We start from the raw sequence: 22,389 nt of genomic DNA, 5'->3' as shown, positions 1-22,389 counted from the left end.
GGTCATGGGAGGAATGTACAAACTCCTATTTAATAAGCACTTGCATAGCCACGCACAGGGAAAGACTTAGAGATTTGAGCCGAATTCCGGAAAATTGGACAAGCTGGGTGGGAACTGTAACCGTCGTGGATTTGCTGGGCTGGAGGGCATGCATCTGTGCTGTATTGCTCAATGATGTCTGAGTTAACGGGGATAAATTCACCGGAGTTTAGATGATTAAGAGGTGATCTCACAGAAATACTAAGAAGATTAGATAGACTAGATAGACACATCTTCCCGACGGATGCATAGTGCAGAACAAAGGGTCACAAAATCAAGTCAAGGAGCATGTCACTTAGAACCAAGAACCAAGATCAGGAGAGTTTTCTTCACCCAAAGATTGGTAAATTTGTGGAATGTGGTACAAGTGATCAATAATAATACTATAATAATTTAGTTATTAAAATTTACCCAAGGAAACAGATATGTTTCTTAAAGAAAAACAAGTTTGAAGAATATGGGGAGAATGGAAGAGTGGAATACTGATGTGCATCATCAACCATAACTACGATGGATGGTGCAGCAGACCTGAAGGGCTGAATAGTCTCCTCCTGCTTTCTGTACGTAATAATTCAAGAGAATGCATGCTTTGCTTAGACTAATCAGACCATTTGCTCAAGTGCAAATGTTTTTATCTGTCTTCATATATTTTAGACAAAGTGCCTAGGATATTGTAATCCCACGTGCGACTCACCCTGCAAACGTCCTTTGCACGTGTAATGGATGTACTTTAAGCCTGAAACAATTTCTCTGTTAACCTAAAAAAGAAATCAATAAGCTATTTCATTCCTAAGTTTCAACATTATCAATGTACTTAAACTGATTACATTTCACAAACACAATATAATTTCATGAGGCAGCTAGGGTTAAATACAAACCTACCTTCCATTCAGTTATGAGCAGATTAGCAATTCTTGTTCTTCACTTACTGTAGGGCGTCGGCCATACTGAGCTCCACTGTTTTTTCCCCCTGCCTAACTCTTTGACTAATAGAACTCTACTATTCGATGAGGTTAGCCAGGCTCCGTGGAGTCAGTGAACGACTGAACTTAAAATAAATTATTTTTAAAATTAAGCATTTTTCTCATCTTCCTCTGGCAAAGTACTTGAGCTCAATTTGCAACTGCATAATGCAATGCAAGTGAAAGCAGGAGATCTGCCTATGCTTGACTATTACTAGAGTACAGAATTATTTTCAAAGAAGAATTTAAGTCTTCCGTGAGAATTTTTGCTGTATTCTACAGAACAAATCAAATGTGAAAGTATTGCCTTTGTGCACCACAGCAGCTGGTAGCATTAATCAAATCCAACATAATAGCTGCATGTTCTCCTTCTGTGGCATAATTCTTGGGTATAATTCCAATGCAAAAGACCTTTACAACTATGAAATTATTCAAAAAATTCAATGGCTTGATTTATTAATTCTGAATAGTTCAAGCACTGAACAAAAATACAGTGGAGTCAATGTGTCATACAGCACAGAAATGGACACTTTGGCCCGCAACGTCCATACCAACCTTATTGTCCATCTACACTAATCTCATGTGCAAGCATTGGGTCCACATCCTATCTATGCATCTGTCTAAAATGCCTTTCAGACACAGTAAATGTATGTGATTCTAGCATCTCCTCCAGAAGCATGAACTACATTGTGTAAAATAATTATCTCTCAAATCCCCTTCCTCTCACGTAAACCTATTTCCCAAGAGGGAAATCTCTGTTATCAAACCCCTGATGTTAAACCAGAGAGAGAGAGAGAGAGAGAAAATCAGGTGTGTAAATGAATTGAATGTAAGGATTGCTGAAATTATCTTGAAGAGCAAAGTGATCAGTAAGGCAGAAAGCTTTACAGCCAGAAAGAGCACAAAGTATAACATTCTGAGACAGAATCAGAATCATTGACGGGTAAGGAAGAATAATTTCACTCCACTTTGGTTATTGATCAGCTAACACCAAGCATGAGAGGTGGACAAACAGTTGAATGTTCATCAACATGCAGCACAAAACAAAACAGAGCAATAAACCCAGATACAAGACACTCACAGCATGAAGTAAGATGACAGTCATAATTATAACCGAGCTGCAAATGACCATTTCAAAATCCTTCATTAAATCAAAGGAAAGGAAGGAAAGGCACATCGCATCCGGAGTTTCTCCGGTTAGTGGACGATTTCCCTCCACGCCTCCCAGACGTAGTGGGGAACCGCATACGATGCAAGTTACAGCAGTGGTTTGCCATTGAGTTTCCAAAGAGATCACCAGCTCGTAACCCAGCACGGATGGAAAGCGTGCAGGGGAGCCAGCTGGATTTGAACTCGGCACCTTTCGTGCCGAAGTACAATGCCACTACCAGCCAGGTCTTCATTAAATCAAGGCTTTGAAATTGTCATTCTAAATGCAAAGATGTGTTAAGAACAAGGCTTTGAATTCTTCGAAGTTATTCAATACTAAGTATTACATCTATTGGCATTAAAATTAAAATTCTTACTTTAAAGTTAATTTTCAATCTGTATTCAACACCTTCCTTCAGCACAAAGGTCTTCTTCTTCAGAGCTGCCAGGTCACCTGGAAAATAAATTGTATCATACAGCAATTTATACCTTTGACTTGACACTAACTTAGAAAACAGTCTTGGTGAGGCACATTATGAATCAGCAATAATGACCTCTTAATACAAACTTTACACCACATTTGGGAGCTGTTTGTGCTGCCCAATAAATCAGGTAAATGGCCCTTACTGGCACAAGAAAACACACAAAAAAAAGAAATACACTGTTTTGAATTCTCAGTTTTGAAATGCTAGACTTTGGAAAAATGATAACTATTATTAATGTTCATATTGGTTTAGAAAATGCACTAAATTATAAATGGCATGTACTTCATAAACAAATATCACTTTCACTATTTTTCCTTTTCATTAATTCAGTAATCCTTTCAAGAAAATGGCTAAAGCTTATGACTAATTCTCGTCTTGAATATCTTCATGCTATAGACTGAAAATGTGGCTACCTCTACACTGAGGCATGGTACAAAGGCTGTTCTACATCTATGACTCACTCAGAGCTTCTGTGTTAAGAACAGAAAAAAGTCCAATAGATTTAAATGCTGACGAACAACCTGCAGAGGGCAGCACTTCTAAACCTTTCTTGAAAGGGTAATATAGATCCTGAAACAAAAGCAAAGAGGAAAGATCATGATGTGCAATTAATGTACCACAGTTGGCAATGCAGGCACAATGTAAACTTAATGCGTTCTATTCACTTTAATGATTTCAGGACCAACCCAACATTATCCATATTGCTGCTTTGCTAGATGAGAAATATAAGTAGCAGGCAAGCACCAGCTGAAACTGTACCATCGGAAACTAGGCTGGGTCCACTCCAAAAGTAATTCACTGTGACCACAGCTGACAACAACAGGAGTTCAAGTGAACCTGATCTGGGAGATACTCACACCAGCACAACTCTGAAAAGGGCGATGGCTTTATGGTTTACAGATGTTGGATGTTGGAGATGTAGCTGGAGGAAATGGAGAGATGACCTGGACCTTCAGGAAAAAGAAACGCCCTCCAGATGCTCACTGGGAAAGCCGTGGAATTAGACTAACTTGGAGGTCAATGTTAGGAATCAAACCTCAGGATGCAAATAATCCAGTGACCTCAAACAACTGATCAAGTTCAATGAGTGCATTTTCCACTTCACAACAGCACCAGCAGACACCATTCAATGGCCTCAAACTCTGTAAATCAATTAACAACAATACTGTCGATAAGGATCTGATTTTAACAATTATAGGTTGACTTCATCCTCAAATATATTACCACTTCATCTTCATCACTCTCTCTCTCAGAATGCCAATGTCAATTATGAAAACCATGTTGTCACAAAAGAATTGGTAACACTGAATGGGGCACTTGATCTCTCTCTCATAGCTCATAACAGCACAAAGGCAGAAGAAATATCCAGAGGTATACTGACATCCTAATCCCCAACAGTGCTGACACTCACAAACACATCAATGGATAAAGCCTGAATTAATGATGAATTGAAAACTGTTGGATACTGAAGGTATTTAAAGATTAATTTTATTTGTCACATCAAAACATACAGTGAAACGTATCGTTTTGCGTCAATGACCAACACAGATCGAGGACTGTGTCGGGGGCAGCCCGCAAGAGTTATAACTCACTAACCCTAACTGTACACAGTCATGGAGTGCACACGCACACTCCTTACAGACTGCGGCAGAAACCAGGCGCCGACTGGAGCACGCTGGTGCAGTAAAGTGGCTGCACTAGCTGTCACGTTGCTGTGCTGCCCCTCATATCACATCTCATTAGAAACCACATACTTTGATTAAGGTGAAACAGAGTCATAACTTTAATGATTCCTACCAACATAACCTTATTATGCCTTTTTCCTTTGAGGTATCACATGCCAGGCAGTTCAGGAACAGAAGGAGAACAGTGAAGATGAAAAGACAGTGTCATGTGACTTTGCACTGCTTACCACAATTCCTGAACTCAACACTCATGTATTTAAAGAATTGCAAACAACTTGGGGGGGGGGAGGGGGAGAGGGTACGGGGGAGGTTATGGAATTAAGATGATGTAGAACTTTGTGCAGAGCTTGTCGTATATCTTTTCAGCGTGGAATTCCCAACTTACACACTTGGGGATTAACATGGATGCAGCATCTCATGATGCAAGCCTCAGTCCTTCTCCAGAATCTGAATACTAACTTGGAAACACAGACCTCTGCCATCAAAGACACTCTTAGAATATCACAGCAATATGTCCATCAACTGATTACTGGAAATTTTATAGAAACCCCAGTTAGAGGTGGTATGCCCACAACAGGAACTTGGTATCCTCTGCCAGTGGTTTTGCATACCAGCTAGTCCAGCTTGCATGTGGCAAAGAGGTACTGTCCAGAACCAGGCCTTCACAACTCAGAGCTGCTTGAAGATGTCCTCCATTTGCAGTCTGCTCAGCATTCCAATAACCATCAGGAAAATCCACCTGGTAACAGGCACTCACAGAATGGAAGGAGAGCTGGTTATCTTTGCAATATGGTAAATCTCATTTACAAAGATGTTTTGGAATAATTATTTGCTGGGGACACTTACTTTTGTATCATGGGTGAACAACTAATGTGATAATCGAAGGCAAAGGGAAGGTACATGAGCTGAGCAGGGGACTGGGTTTGCAGTTACTGGTAATGCATTAAGATGATCTTAAGGGGGCCAGCTGGTGGCGCAGCGACATCAGCGCCAGACTCGGAAGCCGAGGTTCCCGGGTTCGAAACTAGTCAGGTCTGCCCCCACGCATGCTTTCCATCCGTGCCAGGTTGAGTGTCGAGATCGCAACTCGACCTCGTAAAATAAAGGGAAAATACTGTGAAAGTGTCTGTGTGAGGAGTGGCACTCCACACAGTCTCTCTCTCTCTCGCTCCGTGCCTCGTAAAAGCCATGAAAAATCCATCATCACGGACGCACACACAGACACGCAGACACACACGGACAGACTCGCATGCACGCACGCAGGCACACGCCAAAAAAAAGATGATCTTAAGGATTAGTTAGGCAGAGGTGGGCTGTCAGATTGTCACTTCCTTCTTCTGTTTCCTCCACTTTCAGCTCCATTTTTTCCTTGTTTTCCTGCCTCTCATGAGCTCAGTGTATTTTTGTGTCTAGAGCTATAATTACATATGGGTCGGAGGTGCACGTAGCAGACTATCGGGAAAAATCTCCCGATTACTGTGGCAACCTTCCAAAGTGGCTCAGTCAGTGCAAGCCTGTTTCAGTAATCTGCCCTATCAGAGATTGTGTGCTAGTCCTGCTTTCACTGGATACATTTTGCCGCACGTGGAACATGCATCAGAACCATCAGCCATGCAATCTGCGGATTTTATTTGTTAGCAAGTGGCTATCCTCTGGTTTGCTATAGTCACTCAAGTGTAGTTAGCATAATGGGTTGATGTATAGAATCTAAACACATTGACCTACATGGTTTTCTACCTTTGGCTGCACGTAAATGTGTGATACAGGAAAAGAACCATTTTGGTTCAGGTATAAAGTAGAGTTGGCATGCAACATCCTTAAAGTCAAGAGTGCACTTGTTCAACATTCAGCTTCAGAGGCTTCTATCACAAAAAAAGTTGATGGCAAAATGCTACAACTCTTTCTTCCTTCAGCCTGGAAGGTACCAGTTGGGTGACAGATGGCGAATTAAATACATTATTGATGAAAATGCATCAGGTAGAAATGAAAGAATGAAACATCTCTTTGTGTGCTTAACTTTACAGACCTAAAAGCTTGTAAAGTCCATAAAATAGACCTACTTAAGATTAAATAGTGATGTGGGATAGAAATAGGCCACAAATATATGGACCCAACATCTACTTCTCTTCCCCACACAATTTATTGCCCTTTTTTCAAGAAAAAGATCAATACATAAAGCATTAAATTACAAGCCTGTCATGTGCTAACATCACAAGGATACAAGAGCTTTATGATTACATTATTTGACGCAGAGTGGAAAGCATGAGCTATTGATCACAAGACCTGATTTTAAATTCCATCTTGCTCGCTGAGGATTTAAATTCAAGCAATTAAGTAATTACAGAAACTTTTTAAAAATTAATACCAGTGACCAGTTAAATACTGCCACTTTGTTGGAAGAACCTGTTTGGTTTACTACAACAGAAAATGTGCTGTCTTTACTTAAGCTACATCCACACTACACCGGATAATTTTGAAAACACCGATTTTGAGTAAAAACAACAGGCGTACACACTAAGCGTTTTTCAAAATAACTCTGTCCACGCTAACACAGATATTTGGGCGAATCTCCTCTACTGGGCATGCGCAGGGCACACAGAAAACAAGTGAAGAGGAAACGGTATACTAGTGCACGTTTTGTCCAGATACAGAAAAACTTCAAAGGAATTGCTCTTGGCTCTCGCGCAGGAGGACTTAAAACTAAAAAAAACAAATAATGGAGCGCATGGAGGCAACCAACAGGGAGTTCACAGACAGTATGACCCAGCTGACGATGAACATTGAAAAACTGACTAACTCTCTTGCATTAATAAAGCACCTAGTTAAATGTATAACACATGTCTGCATCAGTGTTATCTTGTATTTCCATACAATGTTACATTAGGCTGTTACACATCTATTGTCAGAGAAGTACTTGCATAAATAGGTAAACCACCTTCATACAAGCAAGGACAGAAAACAGGGCAAAGTGAGTATACTTATTTATTCAGTAAGCTATGGGTCAAAGTATTTGGTGAGTACATTTCTAACTCTTTGGCTTCAGTCTCGTTGCCGTCTGTTCTGAAATTGTTAGGTTGTGTGGGGGGTTGCGTTCAAGAAAACAATGAAATGCCACACTGTGGCCATCTGTTCCGGCACATCATGACAGCGTTTTTAAATGGTCAAAAAAGCTCACTTTACAATTTAACTCTCACGCCGTTCTCACTGACTGCGCGTTATACAGCCGTATGGCAGTGCTTGCGCAGTACCAAGCAGAAGCACTAAAAGCATTGTTGTCGTGGTGTTGTCATGACAGCGTTTTTAAATCTCTCCGTTTACCCCGTACACACTACAGCGGATATTAGGCATTTTCAGATTTATTCACTCTGGAGACTGTTTCTGAAAATCTCCATTTTCGGGGGATGAAAACGCAGCTTTAGTGTGGACGGAAGGTCAAAACGAAGAGAAAAAACTTTGTTTGCAAACTTATCCGGCATAGTGTGGACGTAGCCTTAATCTTGGCTAAATATAACTCCAGACCTATCACAGTAGTTGCTTCTTAACAGTTCACAATGGACTGTTTATTTTATTTCATTAATTTTAAAGACGATGGCAAACAAATTAAAGACAGACATTAAGTCCTAGTCCCATGAATTGTCTTTTGAAAGAATAAATTTAAAAGAAAACAAAGACAGTGTTGCTATTCACTGGCACGATGATGCGTTAATTTTCATCTCCTTCCCTCCCAATTGGAAATCTTTCAAAGTTCAAGAAATGATTAGTAGTGCTTGAAAGTGAGGGAAATTCAGGGTGCTACATTTCATCCACAGCTGGAGTCATTGATCCAATTCGATCTCATTTAGAATCATTCCTGAATTGATTGCTACTGCAACACTAAAGTTCATTAAATCAATAATTGTAAATGCAAAATAAAATTCAAGCTGTTCTTAGGTTCAAATTAAGATCAGGTTTATATTCAGTGTTGAATCACAAGTTTATTGTCAGTATACCATAACAAAACCTATAGTCTGAAAAATCATCAATATTTACCTTTAATACATTTCGGTGCTGATTATAATAGCTGTTATTCAGATTTTTTAAAAAACAGTATTAAGATGTTAATCAGAGGCTCTTGCTGTGTTTTGCTATTGGTTCCAAAGTTGAGTTAGCTGTTCAGACCAGTGAGCACACAGGCATGCAATGCCAAAGGTCAAAGTTCTTGATAATGTCAGATTTGGAAGTTGAATCTGTTAGTTCACGTCATTCCTGAGGTCCTCTAGTGAAACGGACCCTTCATTTTGCTTCTAAGATCCTAGAGCAGGGCATATCTGCTGTAATATGAGAGATCCTATTGACTTTAATGTGTTCAGTGAGGTTATACAGTAGATTAAGAAAAAAAGGGAAATTTGGGTTACTGAAATCATTTTGCTGTAATTTAGTCTTCTTAATTATCTGTGTTTTAGTTATTTATTTTTAAATTTTACCTGTTTTACTTCTGTTATTTGCTTTCAAATGTTTCTGCTGTCCAAAGACAAAAACTATTAAAATCGCTCGCAAGGTTTACATCCTATTCAGCATGGGGAATGTTTTGCCAGCTAGCAAGGAAAGGTTGGGAACGCTTTGGCAGAATGAATTCCACATGAAGGCCCAGTTGCCATTTAGACCATGTTACTGAAATCTGGGGCTTTGGACTTGTGAGATTGTCCCTCTGCAGCCAGACCAGGTAGTAGGGCAGCAATTCTAGAACCTAGATGAGTAATCAGGCTAGTAAAATCTGGCTCTTGCAATTTTGCATTCTCTCCAAAGCCAACACTGGAAATAAATGGTAAGCACACTGACTTTGGAGATACCAGAAACAGCCAGGAGTGAAAGTAAAGTCATTTCAACAATTAGGAATTATGAAGAATTTGATGATATCAACAATGATCTTGAATGGTACAATGAAAATGAAGATTTGCAGGATGAAATCATCAAAAGCACTGTATGAATATAGTCCATTATCTCCACTAGGTGTCTGCACTGATTTTGTTCATTGACAATCAATCAAAAGAACACGACAGCATACATTGGATGAATTCCTCCGCCGATAACTATAAGGAAAGAATACACAGTTTTATAGTACTGTACTAGTATTGGTAATGTTCTAACTTGTTCTGTATTTCATTTAAATACACAATTTGTTACTCAGTTAAACTGTAGTTTGTCTTTTTATACCTTTTTAGCTATTTCCATGAAACTTCGGCTGATTAGGGCAATGCTTAATTGGGCCAAAATACACAGGTCCTGATGCATCCCAATTAACCGGAATACCATTGTGTTTGTATATATTAGTGAAAGGTTGTGGGTGATAAAGTGGATCACATCATTACCCTTCAACCCTGGGATCTGATATTGCATCCAACATGGATGATAGTATTGCATCTCTTTCCAGGGCTACAGTAGGAAACTTTGTCACATGGTGTGAGCAGAATTATCTGCAGCTTAATGTGAAAAAGACTAAGGAGCTGGTGGTAGACCTGAGGAGAGCTAAGGTACCGGTGACCCCTGTTTCCATCCAGGGGATCAGTGTGGACATGGTGGAGGATTACAAATACCTGGGGATGTGAATTGACAATAAACTGGACTGGTCAAAGAACACTGAGGCTGTCTACAAGAAGGGTCAGAGCCATCTCTATTTCCTGAGGAGGCTGAGGTCCTTTAACATCTGCCGGACGACGCTAAGGATGTTCAACGAGTCTGTGGTGGCCAGTGCTATCAGGTTTGCTGCTGTGTGCTGGGGCAGCAGGCTGAGGGTGGCAGACACCAACAGAATCAACAAACTCATTCGTAAGACCAGTGATGTTGTGGGGATGGAACTGGACTCTCTGACGGTGGTGTCTGAAAAGAGGATGCTGTCTAAGTTGCATGCCATCTTGGTCAATGTCTCCCATCCACTACATAATGTACTGGGTGGGCATAGGAGTACATTCAGCCAGAGACTCATTCCTCCGAGATGCAACACAGAGCGTCATAGGATGTCATTCCTGCTTGTGGCCATCAAATTTACATTTCCTCCCTTGGAGAGTCAGACATCCTGAGCTAATAGGCTGGTCCTGGACTTATTTCATAATTTCCTGGCATAATTTGCATATTACTATTTAACTATTTATGGTTCTATTACTATTTATTATTATGGAGCAACTGTAACGAAAACGAATTTCCCCCGGGATCAATAAAGTATGACAATGACAGATCCTCCATGTGGAACAAACTTATCCGATAAAACTCCAAACATGAATGTTCACAAACATCAAAAAAAAAACCCACATCTTTAAAACTTAACGAATGCCCCATAGGATAAAGATGTTTTTCTTTTACAGATGTCTGACCAACAGCTAGCAATGCTAATTTATTATTGATGTCTACATAATGCTAATAAATGAGCTCTTCATCTCCCCCCCACTTTGTTTTAATAAACTCTATGTTGGAGGCCGATTACTCACTCATGAGTCAACAGCCCTTCCACAGGGACTGTAATTGGCCAGACAGAGATGTCAGCATCTTGATCCCTGATTTTAATTGTTTCTCCATTGCCAGTAATGCCTTCTGCTGCCAAGGCCCTCAGCTCTGGAGTTGCTTCCCTGCCTCACCCTTTCCATTTGGGCCACACCTTAAAACCTAACTCCTTGACCAATCTTCTTGACATCCGCTGCTTGGATCAACATTTTTTTCTTAGTTTGGTAATACTCCTGTCAAGTCCTTTGAGACATTTTTATTACACAGCATGTTCCACTGAAAGGGAACATGATACAGAATACATTTTGACTTGCACAGAACACACATGCTGCACTTGGCGATGAATTTAAAAGCATGAGCACGCAAACATAAATTAGGAACAGAAGCAGATCTTTTGGCTACCCAAGCCTGCTACGCCCTTCAATGAATTCATGACTAATCTGATAATAGCCTCATCCCACGTTCTGCTTATGCCCAGTCGCCTTTCACTCTCTTGGTTGTACAACTCAATCTAACTGCCTCTAAAATATTCAAAGGCTTCATATCCACCGCTCTTCAAGCAAGGGGCTTTCAAAGATTCATGACCCTCACAGAAGAGGAAATGCTTCAAGTGTGCAATCTTTTATTTTTAAATAATCATCACTTGTTCTAAAATTGGTGTCTGCCCCGAGGGCATCAACCTGAATCAGACGGACCACATATTTTGCCAACCAAATCATTACAGAATCCAGTTTATGTGAATTTCCAAATGACGTGGTTCAATGTTACCACAAATCTCTGCCTATCTAAGGGTAACCTTTAAGTTATAGATTACAGATCAGATTGTAGTACATCTTCTTGTCACACACTAAAGAAAAAAGTAGCAAATTCTGACCACCATCATTTACAGTAATATGGACAGCTTTCTTCAAGACACATAGGCATTCTGGTATTCTGTATTCTGCTTAAGAAGTCATTCCAGTTTTGTGTACAAACAATGTCTCCATGCCTCATGGTACAGCAACTATCAGGAAATTCTAAGTAAAACACTTCTAAAATATATATCAAAGCTCTACGTTTCTTTTTGGATTCTAGACCTAATCAGTTCCCCTCTACCACCACTCTGCTCCGTCTAGCGGAATTAGTCCTTACTCTTAATAATTTCTCCTTTGGCTCCTCCCACTTCCTCCAAACTAAAGGTGTAGCTATGGGCACCCGTATGGGTCCTAGCTATGCCTGCCTTTCTGTTGGCTTTGTGGAACAATCTATGTTCCGTGCCTATTCTGGTATCTGTCCCCCACTTTTCCTTCGCTACATCGACAACTGCATTGGCGCTGCTTCCTGCACGCATGCTGAGCTCGTTGACTTTATTAACTTTGCTTCCAACTTTCACCCTGCCCTCAAGTTTACCTGGTCCATTTCCGACACCTCCCTCCCCTTTCTAGATCTTTCTGTCTCTGTCTCTGGAGACAGCATATCCACTGATGTCTACTATAAGCCTACTGACTCTCACAGCTATCTGGACTATTCCTCTTCTCACCCTCTCTCTTGCAAAAACGCCATCCCCTTCTCGCAATTCCTCCGTCTCCGCCGCATCTGCTCTCAGTATGAGGCTTTTCATTCTAGGACGAGGGAGATGTCCTCTTTTTTTAAAGGAAGGGGCTTCCCTTCCTCCACTATCAACTCTGCTCTTAAAAGCATCTCCCCCATTTCACGTACAACTGCTCTCACTCCATCCTCCGGCCACCCCACTAGGAATAGGGTTCCCCTGGTTCTCACCTACCACCTCACCAGTCTCCGGGTCCAACATATTATTCTCCGTAACTTCCGCCACCTCCAACAGGATCCCACCACTAAGCACATCTTTCCCTCCCCCCCCCGGCTTTCCGCAGGGATCGCTCCCTACGCAACTCCCTTGTCCATTCGTCCCCCCCATCCCTCCCCACTGATCTCCCTCCTGGCACTTATCCGTGTAAGTGGAACAAGTGCTACACATGCCCTTACACTTCCTCCCTTACCACCATTCAGGGCCCCAGACAGTCCTTCCAGGTGAGGCCACACTTCACCTGTGAGTCGGCTGGAGTGATATATTGCGTCCGGTGCTCCCGATGTGGCCTTTTATATATTGGCAAGACACGACGCAGACTGGGAGACCGCTTTGCTGAACACCTACGCTCTGTGCACCAGAGAAAGCAGGATCTCCCAGTGGCCACACATTTTAATTCCACATCCCATTTCCCATTCTGACATGTCTATCCACGGCCCCCTCTACTGTAAAGATGAAGCCACACTCAGGTTGGAGGAACAACGCCTTATATTCCGTCTGGGTAGCCTCCAACCTGATGGCATGAACGTCGACTTCTCTAACTTCTGCTAATGCCCCACCTCCCCCTCGTACCTCATCTGTTACTTATTTTTATACACACATTCTTTCTCTCACTCTCCTTTTTCTCCCTCTGTCCCTCTGAATATACCCCTTGCCCATCCTCTGGGTTCCCCCCTCCCCTTGTCTTTCTTCCTGGACCTCCTGTCCCATGATCCTCTCGTATCCCTTTTGCCAATCACCTGTCCAGCTCTTGGCTCCATCCCTCCCCCTCCTGTCTTCTCCTATCATTTTGGATCTCCCCCTCCCCCTCCAACTTTCAAATCTCTTACTCACTCTTCCTTCAGTTAGTCCTGATGAAGGTTCTCAGACTGAAACGTCGACTGCACCTCTTCCTAGAGATGCTGCCTGGCCAGCCGCGTTCACCAGCAACTTTGATGTGTGTTGCTTCTAAAATATATATAATTTTTTTTTGCTGGCTTTTATAAATGCCTTTCAGAACCCCAGGAGTGTAAAAGTATTGTACAACTTGAGAATCTCAGTACCTGGAAGGTCAGGTGTCAGACTGTGCCATTGACCCAAAACTAGGAACTTGGACCTATGAGTTATCAACTTGCACAATGGAGAGTGGCACTGGTGGGATCATGAACTCAGTAATACTAGCAACTTGCAGAATGGGCTACTGGAGTGTTCTATCACACTTGGTGCTTCACTGAACATTAGGAAGCCGAGGAATGATGGCAGTCGTGTGAGCTTCCATGGCAGGAATCAGAGACCTCCTTGGTGCAAAGGAAGATGAAACACCACAAGTTGCCTGACGAGTGGGTCTACAAATGTGGAAATGTGGAGAACAACATGGCAGCCAGCTGTTAGTGCTGCGGACTCACAATTCCAGAGAGCCAAAAAAACGCCTGATCGTAGCTACTTCACTGTATTGAGACATTTATGTGCAGAAATTAGCTACCATGTTTCCCAACTCAGAGTGCCCACACTTCAAAATTTGGGTCACTGATGAACTTTATATTTAAGTAGCAAAAAAGACCAAAGTAAAACTAATGGGGATGCAAAGGAATAGCCTGCAGGGCTACAGAGAAATAAGGAGAGGGTGAATGGAACTGCTAGAATTGCTGGGAGTTAACAGGTCTAATAGGTTAAAGGTCCCTTTCAGCCTATTGGATCCATGTTGGCTCCCAGTAATCATGAAACTGTACAAGCATGCAACTATACAAAGCCAGTTGTAAGGTTGTAGCTGGATGACCCCATCATGATAACTTGATGCAGTCTGCCAGTGATTCAGACATCCCATTGTGCCTGCTCCATCAAAGTCCATCACTGGAGCAAAGCACATGCCAACCCACACCCTTCATTCCTTAGCTCTTGTCACCTATATGCCATTCTTGCTCAGTCACTCTCTACTTGCAGATCTCTCTTCTCCATCACAGTAATCACCATGCTATGCCAAGTATTGAGCAGTTGGTATTGGCAGCTTATAGATATTTGGACAGTATCTGTGAGCCTGAACTATAAACATCAGTGGGTGATGTTGGAAGGTAGATAGAAGGGTTCCAAATATCAGATTGGTCCCGTGTATCACTGAACACTCACACCCATACATAGGCATCTTTGTTCTGCTGTCATGCAAACAAACACTGAACAGAAACAAATTGGCCCCAGTCCACCTGATTATTGAAAAGCATTAAGATACTTATGGGAGTCCCAGGCAGCTTGCCATTTAAAGAGTCACAAGCTTTAATCACATTTTTCCAACATATTTTTGCTATTCATTATCGTAGATGCCTTTCTCTCATCACCACAGGTCATGAAGTGTTGGATAAAAAAAAGCAGACAGTAACTGTCTCAGGAGATGTTGAACTTTGGAAGACATGAGGGGCAGGAGCTGGCAATGGGAAGCTATGCCCGACACATAGGGTGTACAAGACCAGTGTTAATGAAGGAGCACAGACAGCACCAGAAAGTCTAGACCCAATTTTAACGGAAAGCAGGTTCTGTATCTAACAAACCCAAGCAGGAAGAGCCTTTCAAGATCCTGTGCATGTGGGGAGCAAACCCATCTTACAGCCAGGGCTTATATACATAAATGTTCCTGTAATTCCAACTGAATCTGACCTCCCACCAATCAATGAGAGGAGAAGTCTGGATACAAACATAGCAATACTAGAACTGTGACCTAGGTTCATGGAAGTTACTGGGGTTCACCATAACCGAGGATTTTCAAAGATCTCACCTTTAATTGATGGGATCTGTGGGAGGGCCAAAGGCTTCTACTGCAACAAGCTTCAGGGAACAACAGGACCTGCTATACTTTCCTGGCTGCCAAAAAGTATTCTCTAACTACTTAGCTGAACTGGAAATAGAGAATTCGTCCCGGCTTGCGTCTGGAGATCCATAAATCATAGAAACAGAGTGCGATATAAGCTGACTATTGTCGTGGATACTTGGAAGAGCAGACCACCCTTAATTCTATAAAAGGCCCAAGTGTTAAAAGTGTTAAAAGGTTGAACACTGTTTTTCCAGTCTTACCACCCTGTTTGTCACTTTACTTTTCCAAACCTTAATCTGTTTATCACCCAGCATAACGGTTTTTGAGAATTCAGATTAATATTATAATACTTCAGGGCTCATAGGGATCAACACTGGAAGAAATCAAACCTAACGTCTGTGACAGGCAGTGGCAAGTTAAGTTGGAGCCAAGTGCAACTTCACCATGTTAATCTCATTCTGATGACATCTCACTTAATGAAATTGAAAGAACACGTCAGAAAAAGATAGTTACCTGTTAAATCCATAAAAATGGGCTCGGGTGCAACAGTACAGATCAAGGTCAATCTTGTTACTTGAACGTTGGGTAAACTGGGATCTGCAAATGACAGACACATGTCAGAAGAGCTTCTAAAAATAGGCTTTTACCTATAAAGTCCAACAATATTTCTCACTAATTACATAGCTTGCTACGCCCGTTCAGCTACAGCATTCATAAATCAACACAAAGTTCCTGAACATTAATTTATTTGATTAAAAAAGTTGCAATCAACAGATAACTTTCGAGGATGAGTAACATGGGTCTTTAACAAGACTGTAAAGGTCATAAGCAAGAAGCATCCTAGTTTAGCTGGTTTTCTGAACGAAAATTACCTGGAATAGAAAAATCCCTTGCTGCTTCCTCATCACCTGATGCTGTTGAGTTTTATGACCATTCTGTTTAACTTGGAATCATGTTTCAAAAATTGCTTCAAAAATGCATCCTTAGGCACAACAGCATCTCAGCTATCTTTGCTACCACATTTTTATTTTAAATGTGAATTTAAACCTCTATTTTATTCCTTCACATCATTTCCCATGTTCCAGTACCTCAAAATGTGTCCCCCATTCATGGTATTTAGCAAGCTATGCAATTGCAGCTTACACACCTTTCAATTTACTGTTGATGTACATTATTTTAAAACTGCACTCCTTGACAGACAGAAGCTCCTCAGGTAACCATTTCTAAAGCTTATAAGCAATCTATGCCAGGTTTTCTTCACAGGTTCTCCAAACCAGCCACATTAACTGACAGAAAATCAATAGGAACTCTGTTTACCCATCTATTTACAAATTCTCTGGCCAACCATCTGGGTTGTGCCCTCTTCTCACTGCTACCTTCAGGCAGAGAAAGAGCGGAATGAGGTCCCACACCTCCAGGTTGAGAAATAACCACCAGCTTCTTGAACAGACCTGCACAACTGTGCCCCTGCCTTAGCAATGCAACATTTAGGTTAACTCTGATTGTGTCTTTTTTTTTACACTGTCTTGTTTTTGCAAGGTCTTTTTTCTCTCTCTGTTCATTGTGCTGTATAAATTATGATTCATTTATACTCTGTGTGTTGTCTGTACCGACGTGCCTGTGATGCTGCTGCGAGCATGATTTTCATTGTATTTGTATCTCACCGTACTTGTGTACATGATAGTAAATAAAACTTGACTTTTGCCAATCCATAAGAAGTTCCCATTACAAACATTTCCACATTGGCCGAGGCTGAGAGAACTCATGTTAGCTAACTACTGTTGGAATCAGTTTAATGGGAACAAGAATCGTGTTGAAACAGGATGACATTTCACTCTCCTCTGCTTTGGGTTGCTGCCCAAGATCAGCTTAATCTCCAGAAAGTTGAGAACATGTTCCAGAGCAAATTATCACCCAACCTCTACTTTATCTATTCAATACACAAAAATATATATTTCCAAGTGCAGCAAACAAATTGATGCCTGTCTGCTTTATGTAAAATTGACTACTGCTTGGATATAATGGAAAATAGCATAATCAATTTGATCAACAATCTGCAGGGAAAAAACGAACTTTGTAAATAGTAACCACAGTACAAGTGAATAGGTGTTGGATTTGATACAGAGAAAGAAATTTCACAAGCTAATATTTTAAATTTAAGCCTGGAAAACCACAATGGGGGAGTAAAAATGAACCACAATGAAACATAAGAATATAAGAAATAGGAGCAAGAGTAGGGCATCTGGCCCGTCGAACCTGCTCCGCCATTCAGTAAGATCATGGCTGATCTGGCCATGGACTCATCTCCACCTATCTGCCTTTTCCCCATAACCCTTAATTCCCCTACCATGCAAAAATCTAGCCAACCTTGTCTTAAATACATCTACTGAGGTAGCGCCCACTGCTTTATTGGGCAGAGAGTTCCAGATTCACCACTCTCTGGCAAAAGCACTTCCTCCTCATCTCCATCCTAAATCTACTCCCCTGGATCTTGAGGTTATGTCCCCTAGTTCTAGTCTCACCTACCAGTGGAAATAAATTTCCTTGCCTCTATCTTATCTATCCTTTTCTTAATTTTTTATGATTCTATAAGACCTCCTCTCATTCTTCTGAATTCCAGAGAGTACAGTCCCAGGCAATTCAAGCTCTCCTCATAGTCTAACCTCCTCATCTCTGGAATCAACCTGGTGAACCTCCTCTGCACCACCTCCAAAGCCAGTATATCCTTCCTCGAGTAAGGAGACTAGAACTCCAGATGCGGCATCACCAGAACCCTGTACAGTTGCAGTCTAAGCTCCCTGCTCTAAAGTTCAATCCCTCTAGCAACGAAGGCCAACATTCCATTTGCACTGGAAATCAGCTGTACTGTTAATGAAGAAGTCTACAAAAAAAATACAGAATTGTTCATCTAAGTTCTTAGAACAATATAAAGACAATATGTAAATCTGTGAACCTAAAGCTCTACTTATTTCACAAACAGGATCAACAAAAGATGTCACAGGCAGCTTCAGGTTAAAAGAACAGGGCACCCATTTGATGAAAAAATGGAAATACCATAAGCATGAAATGGGTAATGTGCTAATAAGATAGCCATTTAAAGGCTAATTTGAGGTGAGCTTTTTGGGCATTCTATGATTTTCATGATTTAAGCGTTTTTGGAAGCATAAAGAAGATATCTTCAGGGCCGGCTGGTGGCGCAATGACATCGGTGCCAGACCCGGGAGCGGAGGTTCCCGGGTTCGAAACCAGTCGGGTCCCCTCCCGAGTACGCTTTCCATCCGTGCCGGGTTGAGTGCCGAGATCGCAACTCAACCTTGTAAAATAAAAGGGAAAAATACTGTGAAAATGTCTGTGTGAGGAGTGGCCCGCCACACAGTCTCTCTCTCGCTCCACGCCTTGTAAGAGCCATGAAAAAGACATCATCACGGACGCACGCACACAGACGCACATGCACAGACTCGCACGCACGCACACATCAATAAAATCTGCAGGTTTCATACTCAGGCATCAATTAAAATATTTTTATGTAAATGAGAAATCCAAAGTCCTACTTCTATTAGAAGTGTGTCACCAATTGGTTGGCACATCATGGGACAACTCAGAATATCACAGCTACAAAGTAAGAAGAGGTCTTGAGAGCATTACATGAGTGGATCTGGAGAAAGAATGTGGACAAGGAATACCACCCGGCTACAGTTGGAAAGAGCCCACCTCACCTTTCTTTTCATCTCTCCCATTGCCTGTTTCTATCCCATTTGTCCTCTAGCCCAAGGCGGGAGATGAGTTTGGAATGGGGGGGGTGTGGTTTGGCTAAGGACACACATATACTCTGTGACCACAGTCTACTCAGGAAGGTATTGTAGTATAGCTACAGATAAAATATTGATATTATGTTGCTAAAAGTCTGTTGATTTGGCTCAAAAGTCCATCTGATATACGATCTAACTCCAACACAAAGTGAACATGACATAGCTTTAAGTAGTGTTAGAAAGTCTCAGGATCAATTTATTTGCTCTGTGCAGTCACTTGCTGTTGGGAGGAATTAGTAATTGAAGCACAAACCTGAAAAACAGCACACGTTTTTTTTTCAAAACGAACATCTACAGCTTGTCAATCAAAACTTGAAAGTTATTCAGGATCAGGATTCATAATACATGATTTGACCCATTTACCAGAAGCTATCCTGTCATAAAGTAAAAAAAAATTCCAGTGAAAATAGGGATTGCTGGACACATCAGCAAGTCAGGCAGCATCTATAGAATGAGAAATAGTTAATGTTTCAGGTTCTCAGCACTTTCCAGTTCTGATAAAGTTCAAAGTTCAAAGTAAACTTATTATCAGACTTGTCAGGATATACAACTGAGATTCATTTTCTTGCGGGCATTCTCAATAATTCTGATAACCATATTGGAATCAATGAAAGACTGCACAAAGGGTGCAGAGAACCAGTGTGCAAAAGACAAGAAATTATGCAAATACAAAAAGAAAGAAAAAGAAAAATAATAATAATAAAATAAATAAACAATAAATATCAAGAACATGAGATGAAGAGTCCTTGGACATGAGTCCAGAGGTTGTGGGAATAGTTCAGTAATGGGGAAAGTGAAGTTAAGTGAAGTTATCCCCTCTGGTTCAAGACTCGGATGGCTGAGGGGTAGTAACTGTACCTGAACCAGGTGAAGTGAGTCCTGAGGCTCCTGTACCTTCTACCTGATGGCAGCAGCGAAATGAGAGCTTTGCCTAGTTGGTGGGGATCCCTGATGATGGATGCTGTTTTCCTGCGACAATACTCCATGCAGATGTACTCAATGGTCGGGAGAGCTTTACCCATGAAGGAACGGGCCGTATCCACTAACTTTTGTAGGGTTTTCTGTTCAAGGGCATTAATGTTTCCAAAACAAGCTGTGATGCAGCCAGTCAATATACTCTCCACCGCACATCTATAGAAGTTGATCAAGGTTTTAGATGTCATGCCAAATCTTCGCAAACTTCTAAGGAAGCAGAGGTGTAGCCATGCTTTCTTCATAATTGCACTTAAGTGCTGTGCCCAGAAAATGATAACACCAAGGAATTTAAAGTTGCTGACCCGCTCCACCTCTGATACCCTGATGAGAACTGGCTCATGGACCTCTGCTTTCCTCCTCCCGAAGTCAATGATTAGCTCCTTGGTCTTGCTGACAATGAGTGAGAGGTTGTTATGGCACCACTCAGCCAGATTTTCAATCTCCCTCCTATATACTGATTCATCACCACTTTGATTTGGCCTATGACAGTGGTGTCATCAGCAAGCTTGAATGTGACACTGGAGCTGTGCTTAGCCAAAAAGTCATCGGTGTAAAGCGAGCGGAGCAGGGGGCTAAGCACACAGCCCTGTGGTGCACCTGTGCTGGTGGTGATTGAAGAGGAGGTGTTGTTATCAATCTGAACTAAATGCAGTCTGCTAGTAAGGAAATCAAGGATCCAATTGCACAAAGAGGTATTGAGGCCAAGGTCTTGAAGCTTATTGATTAGTTTTAGAGTCCCAGACCTGAAACATTAACTATTTCTCTCTCTGATTCCTGACCCACTGAGTGCTTCTATTATTTTCTATTTCTCCTGCAATAAAATCAGAGTAAACAGCTTATGATTTCAAGGCCTTTTTTGACTATGACAGTTTCTCTTTAGCCCCTAAAACCACACAGGAAAAGTGACCCCCAAGAATTGCACAACTGCAATGGAAAAAAAAGTGAAATCCACCAGACTGTGAAAGCTCATCAAAAATGTGGGGTTCAACAAGGCTCAATAGTGTAGTGGTTAGCATAACACTATCACATCGCCGCCAACCCGATTCAATTCCTGCCACTGCCTGTAAGAAGTTTCTACGTTCTGATCACGACAGTGTGAGGTTTCCCGTTACGGTTTCCTCCCACATTCCAAAAGATGAATCGGTTAGTAGGTTCATCGGTCACATGGGTACAATAGGGCACTGCAGACTCACTTGGTCAGAAGGTCCTGTTACCAGGCTGTATTTCTAAATTAAATTGAAATTAAAGAAAGAATTTGAAAGAAACATGAAGGAGTCACTTCAAAAAGTTGAATAAATAAATTGGTTTATGTGAATGCAAGTCAATCAAAAATAGATAATAGCTGAACTATAATAAATAAAAATGATATGGATGATGGTAAGTTCTGTTCAAACCTAAAATAACTCACAGAAGAAATATTAAGGATTAAATTTCAATAAAAATAATTGCATTAATATTTAATGATTCTTAACATAAGCAAGGCACTAATTAGTTCAGAAGATATAATCTGTCTCACACCAGTATCAAGTCAAACAAAAATTAAACACAAAATTGGCCTTAGTTTTAATTTCTAAATCTGACTGAACCACAAAACTTCACTATACTTTATTTAATTGAAACTGTTCATTATTATGTGATCATCACAAGGTGTAGGGCTATCTCATGCTCTGTTTTATCCTCCTAAAATGTCTGTTCATATGTTCCTTCTATCCTGGGAGCAAATACAAAATATGAGGAGTACGCAGACTCTGGGATCATGGTAGCATAAAGTGATTAGCACCACACTTTACCGTAAGACCTTAAGACAAAGGAGCAGAAGTTGGCCATTCGACCCATCGAGTTTGCTCCACCATTTTATCGTGAGCTGATCCATTCTCCCATTTAGACCCACTCCCCCGCCTTCTCACCATAACCTTTGCTGCCATGGCTACTCAGATACATATCAATCTCTGCCTTAAATACACCCAATGACTTGGCCTCCACTGCCACCCGTGGCAACAAATTCCATAGATTCACCAACCTCTGGCTAAAAAAATTACTAGCGACCCTGGTTCCCACCACTATTTGTAAGGAGTTTGGACATTCTCCCCGAGACCACATGGGTTTCCTCGGGTGCTCCAGTTTCCTCTCACAGTCTAAGGACATACTGGTTGCTAGGTTAATTGGTCACTGTAAATTGTCCCGTGAATGGCTGGGATTATATTGGGGTATTGCAGGGCAGTGCGGCT

At 41.3% G+C, this 22,389-nt stretch overlaps 1 protein-coding gene across 3 annotated transcripts in view; it reads right to left on the bottom strand.

Moving 5' to 3' along the window:
- The window catches only part of arhgdig (Rho GDP dissociation inhibitor (GDI) gamma), a 114,446-nt gene that overhangs the window by 8,853 nt on the left and 83,204 nt on the right, over positions 1–22,389 (bottom strand). For all 3 annotated transcript variants that reach the window (XM_063057450.1, XM_063057449.1, XM_063057448.1), the window contains 3 exons: positions 15,891–15,974; positions 2,528–2,604; positions 734–797 (listed from right to left, as the gene is read on the bottom strand). In XM_063057450.1, the coding sequence (XP_062913520.1) occupies positions 734–797; positions 2,528–2,604; positions 15,891–15,974 (225 nt within the window). The remainder of the gene's footprint in view (positions 1–733; positions 798–2,527; positions 2,605–15,890; positions 15,975–22,389) is intronic.

The sequence above is a fragment of the Mobula hypostoma genome, chromosome 9 (assembly GCF_963921235.1).
Source record: "Mobula hypostoma chromosome 9, sMobHyp1.1, whole genome shotgun sequence".
NCBI lineage: Eukaryota > Metazoa > Chordata > Chondrichthyes > Myliobatiformes > Myliobatidae > Mobula > Mobula hypostoma.
This window is presented reverse-complemented; position numbering and strand designations above follow the sequence as displayed.